Source organism: Scomber japonicus, chromosome 1 (genome assembly GCF_027409825.1).
Source record: "Scomber japonicus isolate fScoJap1 chromosome 1, fScoJap1.pri, whole genome shotgun sequence".
Classification (NCBI taxonomy): Eukaryota; Metazoa; Chordata; class Actinopteri; order Scombriformes; family Scombridae; genus Scomber; species Scomber japonicus.
The window spans coordinates 10,810,596-10,830,721 of record NC_070578.1 but is presented as its reverse complement, the minus strand read 5'-3'; the positions used below and the strand labels follow the sequence as shown (position 1 = coordinate 10,830,721).

The window sequence follows — 20,126 nt, the reverse complement described above, 5'->3', positions numbered from 1 at the left end:
ATGCAGGGAGGACTAGTACAAGCAGAAACAGCCACAGATATGATTACTTTTGATGAAGAGCTGCAGACAACTAGCAAAGCTCCAACAGGTAAACAACTTATTTTACTTTGCCCTGCTGTGTAATGGAAAAACACCCACAGCATGCCAGCTCGACTCAAGTCATGGCTCAGCGCGACTACCCCAAAAAACAATGGAAAACACCACAATGTTAGCACAGTACAGTGAACTTGATGACCACATAAAGAAATCTCTCACAAGGCCGAAAACATCAGCTCGAGCCGAAAGTAGAAAAAATATTTGGAAACTGAGCATTTAGAGCAGTCTGAAGCCGGTGCTTTTTGCTCACTGGCAACTTCTAACATGAACATCTAACATTCTAATATTATATATATGACAAAAAATGAGGAAAAAGCATAATAGATCCCCTTCAATTTTTTCCTTCAGTCAGAGACGAAGTTAAAGAATTTAAGAGCCAGCCAAGAGCTGCCAATCTAAAAATAAGACAGTTTTCTTTGTTCTTGTAAAGTTGACCTTTTGCTGATCTGAGGTTTTCTCTTGAGATCTCTATGCTGACCAAAAGAAACAAAGGTGGCTATTTCTCTGAAAGTGGCTGAATCTTATGTGTAAAAATAGAGAGGATTAAACAATTTGGTTTTGCTACATCTAACTAGCTGTAATCCCTGGAGATTAACCTGGTCCCAGATGTTTTTTGGTCCTCAGAATGTGTGCTTCAAATTCCTGCAGGTGTACAGAAATACATAAGAACGAATCTTTATGTGTGTATGCTAGCAGTTCTCATTTTCAGTGCCAGTAGTTATCAATGCAAGAAAAAAGAGTGCAATCAGGTGTAAATGCAAATATGAAGTGTTTACATTTTAAACCACATTTTTCCTGAGATGTGTGAAAAATAAATACAAATATAGATTCTTTGTAATATCACCGTATCACTGTGGCATGCTACAACCTTGATTACACAAAACCCATTCAGGTAAGTAAAACAATTGTAATAAATTGTAAAGACAGTGGACGTGGATTTCAACTGTGGGGGAGATGAGCGGTGGGTTTGAGTTGGCAGACAACATTAGTCTGAGCTGCACGCCGGGTCATGGGGTCAGGACCAGAATCCACATGCAATCTACAGGAGGAAACAGGAACTGTGTCTCTGGTGCTGGTCACAGGGTCAGAGGTCACAGATAGACTCACAGTGGTCAGCATTTTGTAAACATATTCACATGGTCATGGAGCCCTTATCAAAACACACCAAAGAACAGGAAACCTTCCCATCTCGAAAACAAGAAGTGTTGCACGCAACATGCAGCAACCCATGGGACTTTCCAGGAGCTAAGAAGAAAGACCACCAGCTCAGTGTTTTAGACCATGCCCCCCAGACGTGTGTACACATTTTGTAACATTATTTTGGTCATATCGTTGGTACTCTGTTATGCTGGGTGCAAAGGGATGACAAATTTACATCCAAAGGGTGACAGGTATCGGATTCCAACTTCCTGGAAAACCATTTTAGGGATGCCAATGTCACAGAGGTAGACTCTGCTCTCTCTTTCGGCTAAAGGTAGTGGAAGGCCCAAAGAGAGGGTCCACTTCGCCTCGACAGTCTGAGGCTGCTCACTGGCCGGAGGATCAATGGTGAGGACTGGAGCCCGGTTCTGGTTGGCCCAGTCAGCTGCTGATTGGTACCAGGACTGTTCCCTCAGTAGTGGGTTCTCGTGGCAATCCAGGCAGTTGATAACTAGATCGACGGGGCTTGCAGGCAGGTCTAGAACACAAGTGAAAGAGGAAAAAGCATTGGTGTATGCAGTATTTCAAAGTTATCTCAAAAAATGTGTGTAATATATTATATTATTGTTCCATACTACAGACCCAGCCAGTAAATACAGTAATAACAATAAAATGCTAGTGTAAATCAAAACTGACTTCCAAAATATCAGTCAGAAGTGTTTGATATGTGGCCGCTCCACTAGAGGGCAATATTTGTCTACACTGGTCTGTTCAAACATGAGCCCATCCTTTCACAGATACTCAGTCTCAGAGTCATGTTAATATGTATCACCATCAGTTTGAACACATATGAGCTCACACACATAGGTCCATTCTATCAGTGTCACTGAATTTAGTAGAGGCAGGGATTTTAACATCTAAATATTCTCTATTGGTGTGTTCTACCTTTGATGCTGGCCACTTGTTTGACGCTCGTCTTGCTGTAGAGGTTGACCTCTGTGGTGACCGACTCCTGCATCTTGACAAAGTTTGGCAGGAACAGGATGACCTCCACTTCATGGTTGGCCAAGTGTCTACCACAGCTGATGCCCTGGGCCCCCTGGATGTGAGGGCCACACAGAAGGACCACAGTGGGCCTCTGGTGAACATTTTTGGGGGTGAGCCTGGGGACATTGAAGAAATTAGTTATTCCACTCAAGTAAACCACCGTATCTACGTAATCAAACAAACTCCACTAAAATTCTAACAAAACCCTGAATCAAGACCGTTGCACCCTGTCAGTATAAAGCATGCACAGTGTAGCTCAGTTTTTAGAGCATGTGCACTAATCTTAAGGTTGGTGGTTTAATTCCTGGCTCCTCACATGTTGATGTGTATTTGAGTAAGATACTGAACTCCACTCCACCATCCCCATTCAAAACAGACAGAAAGAAGGTAATTATATTTCACTAATTAAAAACATTTGGTTTCATCAGACAGTGTAGGAAGATAAGAGGTTTGTCATTGATGTAGTCAATAACAAAAAGTCATCTCTATCCAGTAGTTAAGATTGATCAGAGAACTGATTTTGCAGTTTCAACTTGGCACACATTGTGAAATTGTGCCACTGTTTTTAAAAGGCTATGAAAAGGGTTTTTTTTAAAGTTCTTTAAAAAAATAAAATTGTATTTTACTGGCCCTGTCGCTTTGGAAAATCCTTCACAATTTTCACACAATGCCCCCACTGTGAGTGATTTTGCTCATTTTTCATTCAGTCCGCCCCCCTGGACCCTTTTAGCAAGTTTTGGGACAATCCCCCACCCTTGCCCATTTTTGACTTTTTTGACACTGTCATTTTTTTTCTTCAATTTTTGCCTGCTTTGGAAAATCCTTCACAATTTTCACACAATGCCTTCACGGTACTTAATTTTGCTCATTTTTCATTCAGCCCGCCCCCTGCCCCCTTTTGGCAAGTTTTTGGACAATCCCCTACCCTTCCCTATTTTTGACTTTTGGCTGGTAGTGTCAAAAAAGTCAAAAATGGGCAAGGGTCAGGGATTGTCCCAAAACTTGCCAAAAGGGGCCAGGCTGAATGAAAAATTAGCAAAATCAATCACAGTGGGGGCATTGTGTGAAAATTGTGAAGGATTTTCCAAAGCGACAGGGCCAGTAGTGTTGAAAAATACTATATATACACATACATATACATATACATATATGTATGTACACATACACACACACACACACACACACACACACACACACACACACACATATATGTTACATTTATTTGAAGATATTAACTGGTTTTAGTAGCTACACATTCTGAATATATAGGGAATGACAGACTGTCTGTGAAACAGTGAACACCATTGTAGTATCTGTGAACCTGGTATTACAATACAAAATTAAACTAGATCTGAGGTTCAAAGGAGCTCCCGTGTAAATTTCAGACAAGCAACAATCCTCCACATTAATGAAAGCATCAGAGACAACAAACCGGTTTGTTATATGAGCTACTGTGCTGTGGTTCTTTGATCTTAAATGAGAGTACGCCTGTCATAAAGGTGCAGATAAACAATCCTAACCTGGGATGCCTCCAGTATATTCTATGTATTAGGATGTTTGAGATCTTGCTGTGTGACTGCTCACTGCAGTGCAAGAAAATAAGCCCTGAGGGGGGTCAAGGTTAACACTGTCTTATTCATGAAGAAACACAGTAGTAAAGATGATCACCATGGAAACTGGGGAAACATGACATGACAACAGAAAGTTGGGCAAACCAGCTCAAAGTAGTCAGAAAGGTATGTTTGGCATTGTCTTGTGCATTCCTTATGGATTTTATACAAATGACAGAGGCTCTATCTGCACTGTACAGTAAGTACATAAGATGAATAGTAATTCACCCAAGAAACTGAGGGAGTCCATTCTTTGGCAGACTACCCACTGACAGGTCCTCCTGTCAGTCTGCTCAACTATACCAGAGCCCAGAGTAGTATTCCTCACCTGTTTGGTCCGCCCAGCAGAGTGAGAGTCATCTGACTGGCGCAAACACCTATCGTCTCCAGCCTGCGCTCAAGAGACAGGCCCCAGCGCTCCGCAGCTGCCAGCAGACGCTTATAAAGCTCATATGGCACACTTGGAACCACCAGGCCTGAGTCTGCAAAGAGAAAATATGAGGTGGACAGCAGAGAGGGGGAAGGAAAGAAAGAAAGAAAATAAGAAAATGTTAATGCTGTTCTATAGTTTGTCATTTCTTTGACAGAAAATATAGCATGTGTAAATTGCAGTGACACTGGTGGGAAATCTAACCCTGAAACAATTATACAAGTACTCTTGTATTCTTGTATCCAGTGATATGGTTTGATGATCTGACAAGTTCCAGAAAACTAAGACATAGGGATCATGTTTCCAAATTAGACCTGAATTGTAATATATCTTCATGAGTATGATGTCATTTTACAATTTATCTTCATCAGTGCACCTTGAAAAACAACAGCTGGAGTAGAAGTCAAGCACAGTAACCTGACCTCTTAGATAAGGACAAATGGTGGTCTTACAGATAAACACCCTCCAGGTTCTCAGGGGGTGGTAGTTACGTGTAAGCAACACAAATCCTCATGCGAGAAACCCGTTCCCCAGGGAAAAGCCCTTCCTCCTCCTCATGACCTGATCTTGTTTCCATCACGGAAGATTCTCCATTTCCTCTCCTGTTTGTCACCGCTGTCTGCGGCAACAAAGGGAAGATTGGCAGCCTTTACAAAACATGACAAACACGAGGCTGCCAAAGTGAGACGCTTGTTCCCTGCAGGCCCTAGGTTCACACGCACCGTCACATAGCTTCTGACCAAACCCCAACCCTTAGCTTTGGGACGGAGTTCTACTGGGCTGGACCCCCCACATTGGATGCTGTCTCAGTCAAAACATACATCAGGCTAGCGTGACACAAAAGGGGACAAACATCATATGCATATGAACACCTGCACCTGTATGCCAACCGTTGTGGTGAAAGATTGAGAAGGACAAAAACATGGGGGATACATGGTGGTGAACACACTCAACAGTGGATTCAGCTCCAAACAAAGTCATTCATAGACTACATTTTTAATGAAGATGTATCACCTTACCTGTTCTCAACTGACTTGGGAATTGTATAAAAACTGTTTAAAAGGACAGCATGACTTTCCTCAAACTTAATCCAAAGAGTTTAAGGCTGTATGTAGTAAGGATGGATTCTAACTGAAAAGGTGGGGGTCGCTTTATATTTGAGCACTAGACAGTTATATACACAAGATCAGACATCTGCTTTGAATGGAGTGTGTATTGGTGTAACATAGGCTCCCCCAGAGAGTGTTGTAGCCTTATTGTTGCTGTCTTCAAGTCCGTTTATAGTTGTGTAGTTGGTGAGCACTAAAAATGTTTAATTTGCTCAGATTAACCTACAGGAGTTTAAAGCTCCTATAACAGGTTTTTCTGCCAAAGAGAAAATAAATTAAAGACAAGTGAAAAACGGACCATTGAACTGTCAAGCAGCCAAGAGATACTGCCGTCACAGATGATGATGGGCTGAAAAGACGATGCTGCAAAACAAAGATGCAGACGAACTGTCAGAGAAGATGATTTTGACTGCTTCCAAGAGCCTGACAGGAGACGATGTGAGTATGTGACTGACAGACAAGCTATACAAATGTGGGTTTTATGTTCTACATTAATGGACGTATTTCACTTTTATGAGAGAAAAAACTTCAGGCGTGAGGACTCTTTCTCCTTGGAGTGATAATATATCAGGGAAAGTTTCTCAACAGGATGGTTTTATGTTGTTTTTATCTTGTGTGTTTTATCTACAATAAAACTTTTTCCAAAAACTGGTGTTGGAAAGAAGGAAGGTTGTCTTTTAATCGCGGTCGTCTAATATCCGGGCCAATACAGAACACTGCCAATGAAGCTAAATCACCCCAGACAACAGCAAATCAACCTGTCCTTGCCAAAGAGATAAACAGTACATACCCCACTTGACACCAGCTACAACATTGAGTAAACCCCCTTTTCTTGCTCTAACACAAATAGCCAGATAAGACTTATTTTACCAAGAAAGTGGCAGCTTTTGGGTCAGAGAGGCAGGCTCATGAGCACTTTGCTGTATATCCTCACCCCAGCTGCCAAAACAGGGAGGGATGAAACTATCTTCCCTCTCTGTCCTCAAATACCCCCGAGCAGAACACTTGACCCATTACTGGAAAAAAAGTGGAAGAGGGTTAGATGAGAAACTGCTCACATGTAGTAAAGTAACAATGGATAGAGAACAATTGCAATCTAGACCCTACTTTGGCTTGTGCTATTCTAGTCCACCGAGGTCAGTGTTATCATTTTATTGTAGTAAGCAGAACATCAGTGACTACTTCTTAAAATTAGGCAGATGTTTTGCTTGTGAAAGCAGAGGGTAGATCAGATATCAGGTCAGGCAAGTCCATTGACACACATTTTTAATAACTTACTTTCCACTTCCGAAGGTAGGTTCTTTCACAAAATTCATCGCCGCTTTTAGTAGTCATCTCTTTTTAATGAGGAAAACACTTAAATCCCTTTGTTTTTATGTGTTCTGTCATGTCAAGTCACCTCACCTTGTCATAACTGTTCTCTTCTAATTTTCTTTTTTGAATTATTGCATTACATAACAACAATTCAGCCTTTTATCACTGTACAAACTAAAGTGTGTGGAAACCTTTAAAGAGCCCGTGCTAATCCCTCACTGTCTATTGCCTGTGGCACATTAGAAGGGTAATGAAAGTCAAGCTAGGGGAACAGCGCGGCTCAGGATCCCTTTGATAAATAAAGCTGCTGGGAGCCAGTTAAGTCCTTAATGGCCTCCTACAGATCTGTGGCCTGGTAGCTGAGAACTTGGTGGCCTTATGGGAGCACACAAATTCACGGTGATGCACGCACGCACGCATGCATGCACGCAAGCACTGACACCTCAAAATACAACAACACGCTCACAACAAGCTGATGTACAAAACACACATACTCCCACAGCTTTTCATCCAAGCGTGTGACACAAACAGCGTGACACAAACGTGCAACCACGCAACCTACACACACGCATACACAACACACACACACCCTAGTACACAAGATAATTACATATAAACACAGAGGCTGATGCCGTGCCTGACTAAAATTCTTGCTTATCTTTAGGTTGGCCCTGCTCCCCTCCCACCATTCTTTTATTGATACCGCACAAAGACTGGTAATATGTTTCAGTGGGCAACAGAAATCTGCAGCATGCCAATCCTCATGTGAGCGATAAGCACAAGAAAGTCAACTGCCTCTTGTCATGCAAACTGCTGCCTTGAGTGCCAAAGCTCAGAGGAAGTGGGTGTTGCACTAGTATGCTCTAATTGCTTTTCAACCATCCCACCAGGTGAGCTTCTTAAATCACAGTACTCGCTGAAGTTGCCGCTACCAAAACTAAAACCCCCCCCATAAACTCACACGCACGCACAAACACACCCACTCTCGACGTGGTGCAAAAACAAAGTCAACAGTCAACTAGCTAAACCGGGTAGCAGTGACTATGCAGCACGCACTAAAATAAACTGAGGTGGAAGCAATCCTTCAAGCATGACAAGGGAACCGACAGGACTGAAAGCAATACAAGCTGGCTGGATGCGGGCCATGTGTGACTAAGGCTTGTGCTGAGATGGGGAGGGTTAGACAAGGCTGCTCCATTCATCTCCGCTGAAGATCTGAACTCTGCTTAACTGCACCCTGAGCAGGTAGTGAGATGGGGGAGCGGGGGTCACTGGGGCTAGGCATAAAAAAAGAATGCATTAATCTGTCAGAATTCTTTTTTTTGGGGGTAGGGGGGGTGAATGGTTTCTGTGCAATGTTTTTTCACAATTACTCATTAACTACAACATGTAACTTATTATATCTGACTTCCTGTTGATCAAGTTTTTGGGGGTTTTTTGTTGCAATTTGTCTTATCTGCCATAGTCGCTGCTCACGTCAACTACTGAAATCAATTTTGAATATTCTAAAACAACTAATTAATGCAACTGGCATACTCTTTAAAACTATAAAGTGACAGACACTGGTACATACAGTAAGACCCTTGACTGTGAAGAAACCAAAGAATCCTGCACATTGTTCATCACTTACACTCAACATTTCCATCCCCAGACCTTCTTCAGATAATATGCATATCATGTACATTTTTAATATACAATCAAATGGACATAGCATATCCCTAAGGACTGAAACATTGGGAAAAAAAGTGTGCAGATTATTGGTTTATTTCACAGTCTGAGTTTATTATCCAACGACCCAAAATGGGAACTTTGTGCACTTCTCTTTACCTGAAAGCACAAATTCACAAGACAAGATCACGACACGCACGCTCACTCTAGTTAACTCACTATCACATGTCTCTGTCAAAAGTCCCTGCAGCATCAGCTCAGTTCCACTAGGTCACTGGGTCAGATGGGTTAAAGTTTTTGTTAATGACAAAAAAAAAAGTGCAGTTTGCATCCTGCCTTCTCTGATGTGAAAGAGCATATTTAAAGAAACAAAGAAACAAAGAAAAGAAAAGAAAACTAGGAAAAATCAGCTGACAGTAAACTTGGTTGTAATTTGTGTTTTGTGGCCTGGCTTGTTTGCACTGAAGAGGTTTCAGAGCACAGCTGGAGTCAATTGCACCACGGCGAAGCGAGACAATTACAGAACTGTACGTGCAAACTGTAACCTTTCAATAAACAATGGTCTATAGAAACAGGCCTGTCAAATCCCCATACCAACTCGTTATGGCAACCCCCGACATAAATCCAGGCACATTGTTTTTCTTTCTCTACCTTTAGCCGTTGTTGATTTATCTATTTACTGGCAGAGATTCCAGGTCAACAGCACTGTGGTTTGTTCCTGCTTGAGAGGTGCTGTTTATGTAAGGCTGGTACGGCGGCATGCTAATTACAGAGTGCAGAGGATGGGGATTATGATGACAGCCCTGGGAAGCAGATCTGCCGGTACGGTAAGAAAAAGAGGCTCTGCTTGGCAGCTGTGCCGAGCTCTGCTGTGTCACTGCCAATCAGCCAACAGTCTGGCCTAAAAAATCCCCAAAACGCCATCACTACTACAGCCACTGTGTCACCTACACAGCCTGAAGTGTACACAGTGGAAAATCCTATCTTTTATCGAGCTTGTTCCAGTGGCTTTAGGAAGGAAGGAAGAAATATTGAGCAGGATCACAAACTAAAGAGATGACAAGATTTTGAGTCAAAATAACCACCATGATAATTTTACACAGAAAGTATTGATTTCAAATGTGATTATAATTTGTCATAATCAGTTCTGTGTTTTGAATCTGCACTTGTTTCATCATAACGGGGGTTTACTCCTCACATATACATTTGCTTTCCTAAAATCAACCCCGCCAGTTAGTCTTTCTTGAGATTGAAAAAAAAAAAACTAAAAAAAAAACTGGAGCTTGATCTTGCAAGTTATAATACAACCCCTATACATACTGATACACCTGACCACTCAAACCTTCCTCAAGTTACACCCACCCACCCACCCTCCACCTTCTCACGGCTCCAGTTCCTACAGATTGAGACGGTACAAAGACCGAGGCATTTCTCTCACACCTTGAACTCCGGGGCCTGTGCTAGCGTGCCATTTACTTATCTTGTGTCTGTGTTAACCAGTTATGTAACAATCGGGTTCCTAGAGTGAGCTGAAGTGTGAGAAAGGATAGGCTCATCATTGCAGTGGGGTGTGTGGGTGTGTGGGTGTGCGCGTGTGTGTGTGTGTGTTGGGGGGGGGCGTCCAAAAGTCAGCCGCATGCTAAATAGTAACCAGGAGCGTATGATTCCAGTCGGCTTTGCCCAGGGTGACCTCTCTCTGGCCAATGGGGTAAAGAGGCCTTTTGTCCACTGTGAGCGAGCCCCTCTTTATAGTGTTGTTTTTCTCTTTGTGCTCAGTAGAAAGAGACACTCCAGCACATTCCTGCCAGTGCCAAGAGCTTCTGTAGTGATCAGTATCAAGTGTTTAAAAAAAGGTTTAAATGCTTCCAATTTTGGCAGGAGCGCAACTATGACATTTTAGAAGTGTCTGTTGGGAACTTATTTGTCGGTATCACTGAGTAAAAACAGTGTTATTACATAAACAGATGGTAATCCTGGTCAAAGTTGACACACTAAAAAAAAAAAAAAAGAGACTGGGTCCAAAACAAACATTGTGCTCACACAGTCGACATGTCAACTGATAAAATGTCCCAAAAGGGAGATTTCCTTTTATCTAAAGTTGTTTCCCAGTACAAGAGAGACTATTTTAACCATCTCATGTGAAGTTAAATTAGGGTGAGTGTGTGTAATCACTTTTCTTGGAAGGCATGGGCAAGGGGGGGGGGGGGGTACAAGGTGCATGTTACTACTGTTGACAAAGTTGGTCCATAAGATCCTCAAGAAGGCTCAACAGTGACTTATTTGACCACTTTTTGAAATTTCTACTGTTTCCTTTAAATGTAAGCTAATCTCACCATGAGTCAGTTTTTGGCTGCTAAATAAACATGTGATGCACAGTCTAATTGACAGACACTTTGTTTTACACATGTTACTGTTGTGATTTGTTAGATATTTGTCCTGGAGCCAATAATAACAAGTTGCATTGTTTCTTTTTATGAGGAATACATTTGATATAGTTTGATTGATTGATTTGATAAATCATTGCTCCACCAAACAACATAAACATCTTCCTGCTTCTCAAATGTGAGGATTATCTGTGCTGTGATTTACGTCTTATTCTACAGACGTTCATTATTTTATCAGTTATTTGATCACCGCAACCTGAGTAATGTATTTCTTTCTCTTCCATGTATCTAAATGGCTGGAATGACAATAAACATCCATGATCCTTGAAAAACAGGTCACAAATATATGTATGTATTTTTTTAAAGACTCTATTTTTGCAAATGTTACTCAGACAAGTATATATAGTGAATATATAATTCTTTCTGCACAGTCAATTCTAAACACTGTGATAAAACAACTCTGCAAATTAAGCTTAATATTAGTTAGTTATATATATTACATATTGATTAATAACCCTATTTTAATAGCGTAAGATGTCTTTGCTCTAACATATGTGTGTGTACATGCATGTTGTTCTCACCAGTACAGTAATCTTTGCCCCCGTGCTGAGGCACTGTAATCTGCCGGTATATGACAGGCTTGGCCTCCAGAATATTCTCATCATGGCGGTAGGACACAGGCTTCTGTTCGGCCTGCGTGCTGTGATGCTGCGGCCTACTGCTGTGGCTGCTGGTCCCATCAATCTTGGAGAAGACGGCGGCTTTGTCAAACAGAGCCAGGTTTCCCTCAAAGTCAAAGTCGGTGTCCAGGTCCTCATCAGTCCCGTCTCCAAAGCACTCGTCATCTTTTGGTCTCATCGGCCCTCCGGTGCTCCCATTCCTCGCGCAGTTTTTCCTCGATGTGGCCTGTGCCGCCCCCCGGCCGTTAGAAGGCGCTGTAGGGGCTGGAAGAACATGTTCAAATTAATTCATTTATATGTGTATTTTTAATAACATTTTGCTAATAGTTCATAGAAGGAAGGAACAGAGATGTCACAACAAGAAAACAACCATCTCTCTTGCATGCAATCACAGAATCATGAATTCAGTTGAATCCACATTAACCAGTGATTCATACCCAAATTCCAACCAATGGTAGTGCAGATTATTCTACAGCTTTTATATGAATGGAAAGGTTGAAATATTTGGTGCCCGAAAATATCTGGAGTGCACTACATTTACCCTTTGCCATTTTATTTGAGTGTCCGAATGCTGAATGTGTAAATATCTCCACTATGTAGAGCACTCAAAAATGTGGAGCATTATATTGTGGGATTGTTGTAAGAAAGTAGTGCACATGCCATGGACACTACTTTCTATTTTCTGCTAACAATCCCACAATGTAATGCTCCACATATTAAAGACGTGAAAACTACTGTTGCGCAACTCTACTGCTGATGGTGATGACACAAAATTATGACGACTAGTGCCCAACATCTTGATTTGCCGCTCACTATTGAGTGAACTATTTAGTGTATTATATAGAAAGTAGTGAATGAGTGCATAAGGGAGTGATTTCGAACCAAAGTAATAATATATTTACTTCAGGCGGTGAAAACAAGTCCCAATTTTACTCCAAATTGAATTCACAAGGAACCATCCCAACTGGAGCATGACAATCGTAGTCTGAATCATCTCTTAAGTACAGTGCAGACAGATGCATATGTAAACACTAAATTCATGACAAACAACTTCAGTATGTGTCACTGGAACAAAATGTTACAAACTGAGAGTCCATAACAGAGGCGTAGGCTCTGCTCAGGGATTATTACACCGTGACCTTATATTTGCTTTAAGCTCGAAGCGTCAAATGCATATCCCATCACTTAGCTGGGCTCAAATCTAAGTCACCTCTGAAAGGATCTATAAGCTGATACTATACATCGTAGGGTTGTAAATGGTGTAATCCACACACAATAAGTTCCTGCACTCAGCAGTTTCAAATTCTGAAAGTTCTCGCTACTCCCCTTTTATCTTGTGTAACTCTTGACTGGCAACCTTCTTATCCTTTCACATTGAGTTACTTCAACCCGCTGAGAACAAAGCGCAGCTGACAATAGACGGCAGAATGGCTGACTGAGCCGCACTCAATAAAGTTTACATACATGTAAGCACAAACAAAAAAACAAAATGAAATGAGAACATAAAAAAAAAAGGAAAACTGGAAAAACTTGCCCTTCAACCCCAACCATCCTGAGCTCTCACGCTAACCAGGAGACAGAGAAGCACAGTCGCACGCTACTGTCACTGTGACAGCTAAGGTACTTTGGACTCTCACGCAAGAACATTGGTAGGCTCAGTCATAGCGTGTTGATACAACGCCGCTAATCGCTACCACTAATATCAGAGCTGAGCCGATATCACGATATGGCCTTATGAGCTCTGCAGGTGTCAGAGGAGAGTCATTTTGGACTTTTTTTTTGCAGACATCAGCATATGATGATATTTGATCATTTCAAAGTGATTTATCAACTTTTACAAATTACGAGAGAAACATTGAGACTATCTGAGGGGGTGGGTGGGTGGGGGGGGCAAGGGTAGTGGGGTTGGTGTATTCACCTGTGTGAGCGAGGGAAGGGAGAAAAAGCTATTGCCACAAGCCAACGATGTCATTATTTACAAGGAAGTGTTCTGTCATGCAATGAATCAAAAAAAAAAATCTGAACAAACTTGGCAAGGCTCCAACACAAACAGGCTAATGAACGGCAAAGCAGCCATGTAGACAGACAGACAGACAGTGAACTGCACTGATCTTCAGTTTAGACAAACCACGACAAATTAGGGCAAATGCACGATGCCATAAATGTTTCAAACTGATAAATGGCTTACGGTTATGATTGCACAGTTAAATAAATAAATAAATGAATGAATACATAAATATCAAAAACACCCGACCAGGCATTCAATCAGGAAACTAGACCGGCTAATTTGATGTATTCTGTTCCTAGCTTGTAATTAAACATTTTCAGATAGTTATACTTTTCTGCAGCGGAGGGGTTTTTTTTGCTGGTTTGAATGACCGAACAAGCTCAGAGAACTTGAACCTGAATCTGTGATGCTTGTCCCTGCCTCAATACCTACAGCTGCTCTGTGTGTGTGTGTGTGTGTGTGTGTGTGTGTGTGTGTGTGTGCGCGGGTGTGTGCGTGTGCATTTAAAAATCCTCTTACTCCACTGACATGCTGTGTGGTTGATGGTGTAGGTCCGTAGTCACACTTGGCAAACTTTCAGCGTGGAGATGTGTGAATGTGAATCACAAAAATAAATATATAAATAAATAAACACAACCCTTTCCAAGATAGCATACTACTTTACTATTTTCTAAAGCAGGGGCACATGGGATAAAACACAAGCAAACACCCTTTTTTTTCTCTCTTTAAAAAAAAAAAAAAAGTGATCTGTTTGGATCTAATGGAATTGAGGCCTACACATCATTCAGAAAAAGCAAAATCCAAATTGCCATCCTACTCTCCCAGAAAGATCAATGGCAGATATTTCAGAAAACCATTTCTGGAATCCACAATCTTGTATAAGCAACGGCCCACCCTTGCTTTCCCTTCTTTGTGGCCTGGGGGCTTCTTGGGAGCATGGCATTGCGTGTGAAAGGACCAGCCCTGCCCAAGCCACTCAGCACTTTGGCCCCATGCAATTTGGGCATTAGCTCCCTGGCCACTGGCCTGAGAGCTCGAGATTAAAATAAAAACTCGAAAGGTAAACATTGCCTCCACAATTGATATCGCTTTGGCCTTCCGAGCACACTGGGACAACATGGCTTCCTGTCGGGGAGGGGAGGGGGGGGGGCGGGTTTCCTGTGCTGAGCAGGAGGGAGGGAGTGAGAGGACGTGGGGGGGGAGAGAGAGAGAGAGGGAGAGAGGACAGGAGGGCACTGAGGCACGAAAGGCAGGCTTTGCATAACCTTCTCTTTAGGAGCAGACACAGGGAGGGAGGGGGAATGTTTATTGATCTTAGTCACACACATATTGTAAAGAGGAACTTTGGTACAAGCCTTTAGCACGCTATGGGAATCTTAGGGGGGAGTCAAAGCAAGACAGTGTTTGGTCCCATGCTTGTGCTTCTTACTGGGAACTAGTGACACACAGAGGAGTAACAGAGATTGGGTTAAACATGTGAAGCAAGCTGCATGCCTCACTGACACAAAATGAAAAAGTACAGTATGAGCAAACCACTTTTCTCTTTTTTTTCTGAAAATGAAAGAAAAAAAAAAGACAAGTGGTTTCCCATTGTACAAGCTTAAATCTTGCAACACAGGAAAAGAATCAAGGCAGTAGCCATTTTTACAACTATAAGCGAAGAATACTACTCAGTGTCTGTTAGCCAACTCCACTGACCTCTGACTCCTCCATTGTATGGTGATCCTGAGTGTGAAAGTGAACTGCCTTTAACTGATTCCGGCAGAGGCCACAGAGCTGTCCGAGCACACTTCCTGCTGACTGGATGTTGACTGCTGGAAATGCTGTTTTTAACCTTTATCTAATCAGGAAGGTTGAGTAACACGTTCTGATTTTTACAGCTACGATTTAGGACAGCAGAATACAGATGTGCTTCTCAGTCTCAACGTATGTTGAAATGACTCCCACGGCTAATCACTGCATGGCCAGGACATGTGACATGTACTGTACAGTTGATCACATTCTGTAGTTACATATATATATTTTAATTGAGTCTTGTTTCATTTCATTTAATAAAGTACAAAACAAAATCTGAAAATGACAGCTAGCATACAGTAAAAGTAAAATAAAGTAAATCTGTCTTTAACATTTTGAAAGGTTTATAAAATTCCACAAAAAAGAAATCTGTAATGACTGTAAGGTTGTGTTCTGCTTCCTTGGTCGGCACCAGATGCTACAATGATAACTGTTTTTCAGCTGGTTTGGTTCGCGTTCACAACTGCCAAATTCAAACGGACTATAAATGTCCATTTTCATGCTGGTCATGATCTGGAGTTCATATCAGCAGACTTATGTGGACCATGCATATGAATATCTGGTAAGACTGCAGATATTGAATATTTTTTATAATACATGAGTTTCGCGGAAGACGTTCTAGCATCTAGAAGATCTTATCACAGATGATGGCTGAGTCTGATGAGATTCTACCATGACTTGTTTGCATTTGAGCTGTGAGATAAACATGCAAAAATCACAAATTGGCTTGTGAATCCATGTAGCTCCTTGAATGAGTGAATGAATGCATACATAGCCCTTTACTGTAGGCTACATAAATGAAAGAGTCATAAAAACTTGCTACCCTTTCATCAAGAATGAATATTATCCTACATATTATAGATATGCAACATTATAGGCTAAAAATAACATGTATTGACAATAAATGAATGAATAAATGCATACATGACCCTATACTCTAGGCTACATACATAAAAACCTAACTTACCAGGTTGCTACTCTTTCTTCAGGAATAAATATTAGCGTACATGTTATAAATAACAACATATTGTAACAATAAATGAGTACTATTTTGAATAATACATATTACAATATTTTGGTGTAAATGGCAAAATCAGCTGATCAAGCAGGCCTATCATCGACTGGATGTTAAGAGGGCATTAACATTTTACCCAATAAATAATTAGCCACTGCCACATGTAAGGTTAATGTGATTGATGCAATAGGGGTTCACACCAGGAATTAACCAGAAGTACCAGAGTTCACTTGCAAATGGACTGAGACCAGTGTACGAGGTGGGCCAGAGTCCTGTTGTTTGGTCCAAACCAGAGGTCCAAACCAGAGGTCTCAGCCTGCGCTCACACCAACTAAACGAACCTAACCAAGGGGCACCAGAGTATGATTCAACCGGACTAAACAAGGCTGGTGTAAACGCGACTTCAGACACGTGATGGGACATCTGCTTGACGACACTACAAATGACGTAAAAAAATGACAAAAGCGTTGAATCAAACCTCTCCTGCACAGTCTTAATAAATATACTGCACACCGTACTATAAACAACAATATCAGCTCACAATGGCAGAATGTTTTGACTGTGGCTGCTGCACTCGACCGCATTACATTGTTACGTTTTCCTGTTACTCTGTCTTCCCCTTTTTCTTTATTATTTGTTTAGACTACTCTAGCTGTTGGAAACATTAAAGTCAACATAACCTCACATTACAACAACAACATTAAACTAAACTCCCATCCCTTATATGGATTACACATGCAGTGCGTGAAAATGCATTTAGAACTGTGTAGTCAGCATGATGATCAAATATCTGCCATATAAAATGTGTCCCTCACTTGAACTTGATGTCTTTTTTTATTTTTCATTGCAGCCTCAAAATCATCAATTTGTGCAATCAATGACAGTGATGCTGAGTGACTTTGCATTTTCCTTCTCACGGCAACTTTGTAGGAATTAGAAAAAAAGGGAGTATCTGTCGTGTGTATAACATTTCCCTAAGTTGATGAGCAACATCCCTTTTCTGTTTCTCAACAGAAAGTTACTGTATGGTCTAAAAATACATTCCTGTCATGTAGTACATCATGACTCCTAACACATACTGTCCAAGTCCAACAACAGCCTTCTTCTGTAATAGGAGAACTGGGAAAAGCAACTTCACAATGAATAAGCAAAAGCCTCAAATAAAGACTTCTTTCCTAAAGATCATCATCAAAAGGTCAATATTTTTGGAACGTTTGCGTGATTGCATTGCACAGTCATGCACTTTTCAAACAGTGAACAATGGTTGTATCTTGATCAGCACCTGCACTGCTGGGTGTAAAGCTCACAGGCTTCGGTGCAAAGCCTGATTCTGCTTCCTGCTGCTGTTGCTGTTAGAAATAACTTGTATGTGGCGAGAACACTTTATGGAAGTAAATTAACCAACGGTGGCGGGCTCATTAACAGTTTGATATGATACTTGCATCTAGCTATTTCTTCCACAGGAGATCAATTACACAAAAAATGTCCATTATTCTTTATCTAAGTTTAATGTTTTCTCTTACCTGTCAAAATGACACGTCACAAAAACTGTGCCTAGTTAAAGAGTGCTCACATAAGCTTATACAATCTTATCATTATTATTATCATTATTATACTATTGGGCATTGAGAATCTGTAAATGATGTTGTTTTCCACCCATACACAGTACCTACCTCTGCGCAGGATGGTGATTGGAGCAGTGTTGGTATGAGAGCTGCTGCTTGTTACATGAGGATGAGTGCTCCTGTTAGTCTGACTGTGGCGTCCAGTGGGTCCAGAGCTGGCTTCTGTTGAAGCTCCTAGACCAGAACTGGGCTTGTTGACCGCAGTCTGGATATCCAAGATCTTCAACTCCTTGATATCCATGGCACTACAAGTACAGCAAATCAAAATCAATCAGTATACAGGAAAATGTATCGACCCCCCGCCCCCCCCCCCCCATTTTTACTCTTTATTTTTTTTTATCTCTAAACGTTCTACTTTCTCTCCGCTGTCTTTAGACTTAAGTGGAACAAATTACTAACATTTAAAGGAAAAGGGGTTTCTTCCCACTGGGAATTGTATTATCTTACAGGAGTCGTTTATGGAAACAGCATGAACAACTACTCTGGAATGTATTGCGTAACTGTTGAACATGGATCGTAGAAACCTAAATTTACCCCCCACCAGTCACATCCACAGTTATCTCGACGGGAAGCACCAGGCTGTCTTTGGTAACATTTCTGCTTGCGACTGATTAAATGAACGACATCCTCTTTATTTTGTCTACAACTTTGAAACCATTCTTTCTGAGCTTTACCCCTAAAACTGGTCAAATCTAGGGAGTACTCAGAGCACTTGTTCATGGATACTTGGCCTTATTTTGCTTAAGATGTCACTGAAATATTTTGATAGCAAACATATAATCATATTGGTGGAGGTAATAAATACAAACCTGAAATCAAGAGAAAATTACAAACATTTAATGCCTTATAAAGCCTACAATATTGCCCAAGAGAATTAGGTAAATCCATGCATTTTGTGATACTTGTAGATGTGCTGAGAAAATACATGAGCATCTTTCTACTTTCCTACCTGAATGTGACCTCTGGAAGAGGACACCTAATCCCATTGTGATAGGGCTCTTTCAGTGAGATGGTTTGGCTGGCCCGATCAACAGATGACACCTCTCCCTGATAGACTCCTAACGTCAGCCCACAGTTTATAGACACGACGCTGCCCAACCAGTCTGAAGCCATTCTGCTCACTCCGATCCTACAGACCAAAACAACATGTATCATGATAAACAACATATATGAAGTGTTACAATTCCAATTCCAGCACACCTTTTAAAAACGTATACATAATGAGTATTTTATCCAGTGATTCAATAAATATAAGGCTCAAAATGTTGAAATGTGGTCATGTTGAGGACAGTAAACTGTGATAGTAAATAGTCAGAGGGGTTGAGTGAACTTTTTATGCATGATCTCAATGTTTCAGAACCAAACTGCATTGAATGATCTGCTGGGTCTTTGTGCGACATGTTTACCATGTAGCACCTAATTCAAGACGTTTTGACATGTTAATACTGGTCTGCTCGGTCCACCAAGCAGCTCTTTCTTTCAACTCAACGATGGTAAAAGAGACGTTACTTCCACCAGTATGAACAAATTATAGCTGGCAATTCAATTACAAGTTTAAAAGTTAATCTAGACAAAAAAGTTTGCGGCTGTTTGATGCTTTTCGACACTTTGTGAACAATTTGTTCCTCCATGAATACAGCTGTGTGGAAAATGAGCTAAACTGATGTTTTGTTGTTTGAACCCTAACCGTAAAACGTGATGGAAAATACTAGGCAGTACTGAGGCAGAGAATTGTAGGGTAAATACATGTATTAGTGGTAAATACAAGAGTAAATCACGACATTGTAGTGGCTAGCTTGTCAGCTAACATTAGCTTCGCTTTAGCAGCCGGTCTGTTTGCTTCTCAGCTACAAGGGCTGCTGTAAACCTGTGACGCGTGTGAGCTAGTTTGGAAAAGTCAACCTTAGAAGTGGTCAGTAGTCGGTACATTTACCTTGTCGTTAAATATGAAGCAAGGTTTCAAAGCAAGTCAAAGCTGCGGCTGTTGTTTGTGCCGTTTTCCGGGTTGTGAAACACGTCACTTCCTTTATCTGCCACGTGGGTTTGTTGTGTTTTCTTTTTTTCCCTTTTTTTTACTCTTTGGCGTTGAATTCAGTTTATTTGGGAGCTCAGTGTTGTATTGGGGCGGGGTGGGCGGGTTAGGGTATAAGATTAGGGTAAGGATATGGTTAGGGTTTGGGTAAATCTCCAGAAAATTAATGTAAAT

The 20,126-nt window shown here is 41.2% G+C and overlaps 1 protein-coding gene across 1 annotated transcript; it reads right to left on the bottom strand.

Moving 5' to 3' along the window:
* Positions 1-545: 545 nt before the first annotated feature.
* Positions 546-19,913, bottom strand: LOC128362309 (enhancer of mRNA-decapping protein 3-like). Its single transcript, XM_053323053.1, has 7 exons — positions 19,854-19,913; positions 18,870-19,049; positions 17,969-18,165; positions 11,380-11,742; positions 4,222-4,375; positions 2,182-2,399; positions 546-1,774 (listed from the first exon to the last, which is right to left on the bottom strand). Exons 2-7 carry the CDS (start codon positions 19,031-19,033, stop codon positions 1,440-1,442), a joined length of 1,431 nt encoding a protein of 476 aa, XP_053179028.1. The 5' UTR covers positions 19,034-19,049; positions 19,854-19,913; the 3' UTR covers positions 546-1,439.
* Between the last annotated feature and the right edge of the window lie 213 nt (positions 19,914-20,126).